The sequence below is a fragment of the Dipodomys merriami genome, unplaced genomic scaffold, assembly GCF_024711535.1.
Source record: "Dipodomys merriami isolate MVZ:Mamm:240054 unplaced genomic scaffold, mDipMer1.0.p SCAF_3, whole genome shotgun sequence".
NCBI classification, from domain to species: domain Eukaryota; kingdom Metazoa; phylum Chordata; class Mammalia; order Rodentia; family Heteromyidae; genus Dipodomys; species Dipodomys merriami.
In genome coordinates, this window is record NW_027204492.1 from 60445160 (window position 1) to 60446773 (window position 1614).

The 1614-nt window shown below is 43.9% G+C and overlaps 1 protein-coding gene across 1 annotated transcript; it reads left to right on the forward strand.

Annotated features, from left to right (window-relative positions):
• The first annotated feature begins 346 nt into the window (after positions 1–346).
• Positions 347–1240, forward strand: LOC138839814 (syntaxin-3-like). Its single transcript, XM_070039347.1, has one exon. It carries the CDS (start codon positions 347–349, stop codon positions 1238–1240), a length of 894 nt encoding a protein of 297 aa, XP_069895448.1.
• The last annotated feature ends 374 nt before the right edge of the window (positions 1241–1614 follow it).

Here is a 1614-nt window from a genome sequence, read left to right on the forward strand (position 1 = left end):
GTACAATGCCTCTGGGAGTGTTCCGACTCCAGATTTTGTCTTTGTTACCATTTGGCCGTGCTCTCCAATGCTCAAATGTACTCTTGCCCCAACTCTTAACAAATCAGGTTAGTGTCTGGCCCATTCCTGGCATACAACTTAGCCAATCCTGTGTGCCTTACTACCTGATACTGAGCCAACAAAGCAGAAGCCTATTTACTTTGCCAATATTTGCTTACCTGGGAAGAAGAGTTTTAATAGCCTCCACTGACGTAAAACTGAGCTACTCATGTCTCCACACATCACTAAACAGAGCTGAGGCCAGTATTTCCTGTCTTTCCACTATGGCAAACTGCTAGAGCTGAAGATGAAGGATAGGCTTGAGGAACTGAAAAGCCTAGTAAACCAAGGAAGAGACTTTGCAGAGTTGGACGATAATTTGGTTTTTGACAATGCAGCTTTCAAGGACAGTGAGACTAACTCTCTACAGAAGTTCTTTCAGGAAGTGGCTGAGCTGTCCCTGGAGCTGACAGATCTAAAAGGGCTGTCTGAGTTAATAGATAAAAAGCAGCAAGATGTATTATGCTGCACTACAGAGGAGAGTGTGTTCACAGAAAAGAATGATTTGAATATCATGAAGTCCTCTTTTGCCAGCCAAGCCCAGTTCATCTATCCCCAAATAACTGCCATCCAGCATGAACTGACCACGGACTGTAAGTATTGGCGGGTTGAACACCGCATCCGTCAGAGCCAACTCTCTGTCCTCCTCAGTCGCTACCATGCCATCATGAGCCAGCACTTTGTCTGTGAGGCAAAATATAGGGTAAGGCTGAAGGAGAAGATGTTGAGGCAGGCTGAACTAGCAGGCCTGAAGTTTCGGGAGGAAGACCTGGAGAATATGGTGGCTAGTTCTCTGGCTCCTCCAATTGTGGGTCATGATCTAGATATCTTGAAAGCTAAGCAGGTCCTGGCTGTGGTCCAAGTCCGTCACCAGCAGCTACTGGACCTGGAGTATGAGATCAGTGAGTTACATACCATCTTTCTCCAACTGGAGATACTCATCTCAGAGCAACAGGAATTGGTGGATAACATTGAGTACAACATTTTGCACACCCAAGACTACATTGAACAGTCAAATGAGACAATGAAGAAAGCTTTTAAATGTAAGCGCCCATCACGTTTTTTGATGATGGTATCCACTGTGGCAGGACTCTGTGCCTGTTGTACATGCCTTTCCTGTATGACCAGGACCCTAAATTGAGCAGCACATGGATCTACTGGTGGTATGAGAAACTGCTAGAGAAAAAAAGCATTATTAGCTCTATTTTGATGCCTAAACTTCACCTGTACAAATGAATGTTCAGCACTGAATTTGTCAAACCAAATGTGATTTGCTTGTTTTCTCCAGTGGAGCCGTGTAGTAAAGCTGTGGTTCTCTCTTGTTCAGAAGTTAGTGGTTTCTTTTTCCTTTTCACCACTGCTTGTTCTAGGTACCAGAATGATACCTTTTTCTTCTCTTTTCTCCCATCAGAACTTTACTAGATGTTTCTTTCTAAGGGAATGACAAGCAATAGAATGGGACATTTCCCATCAAAACCTCAGCACAGCAAAGAATGCATATCAAATACTGAGTTG

What these genes read in the sequence shown, in the direction of transcription:
- LOC138839814 (XM_070039347.1), top strand. Translation starts at nt 347, where the DNA reads ATGAAGGATAGGCTTGAGGAACTGAAAAGCCTAGTAAACCAAGGAAGA.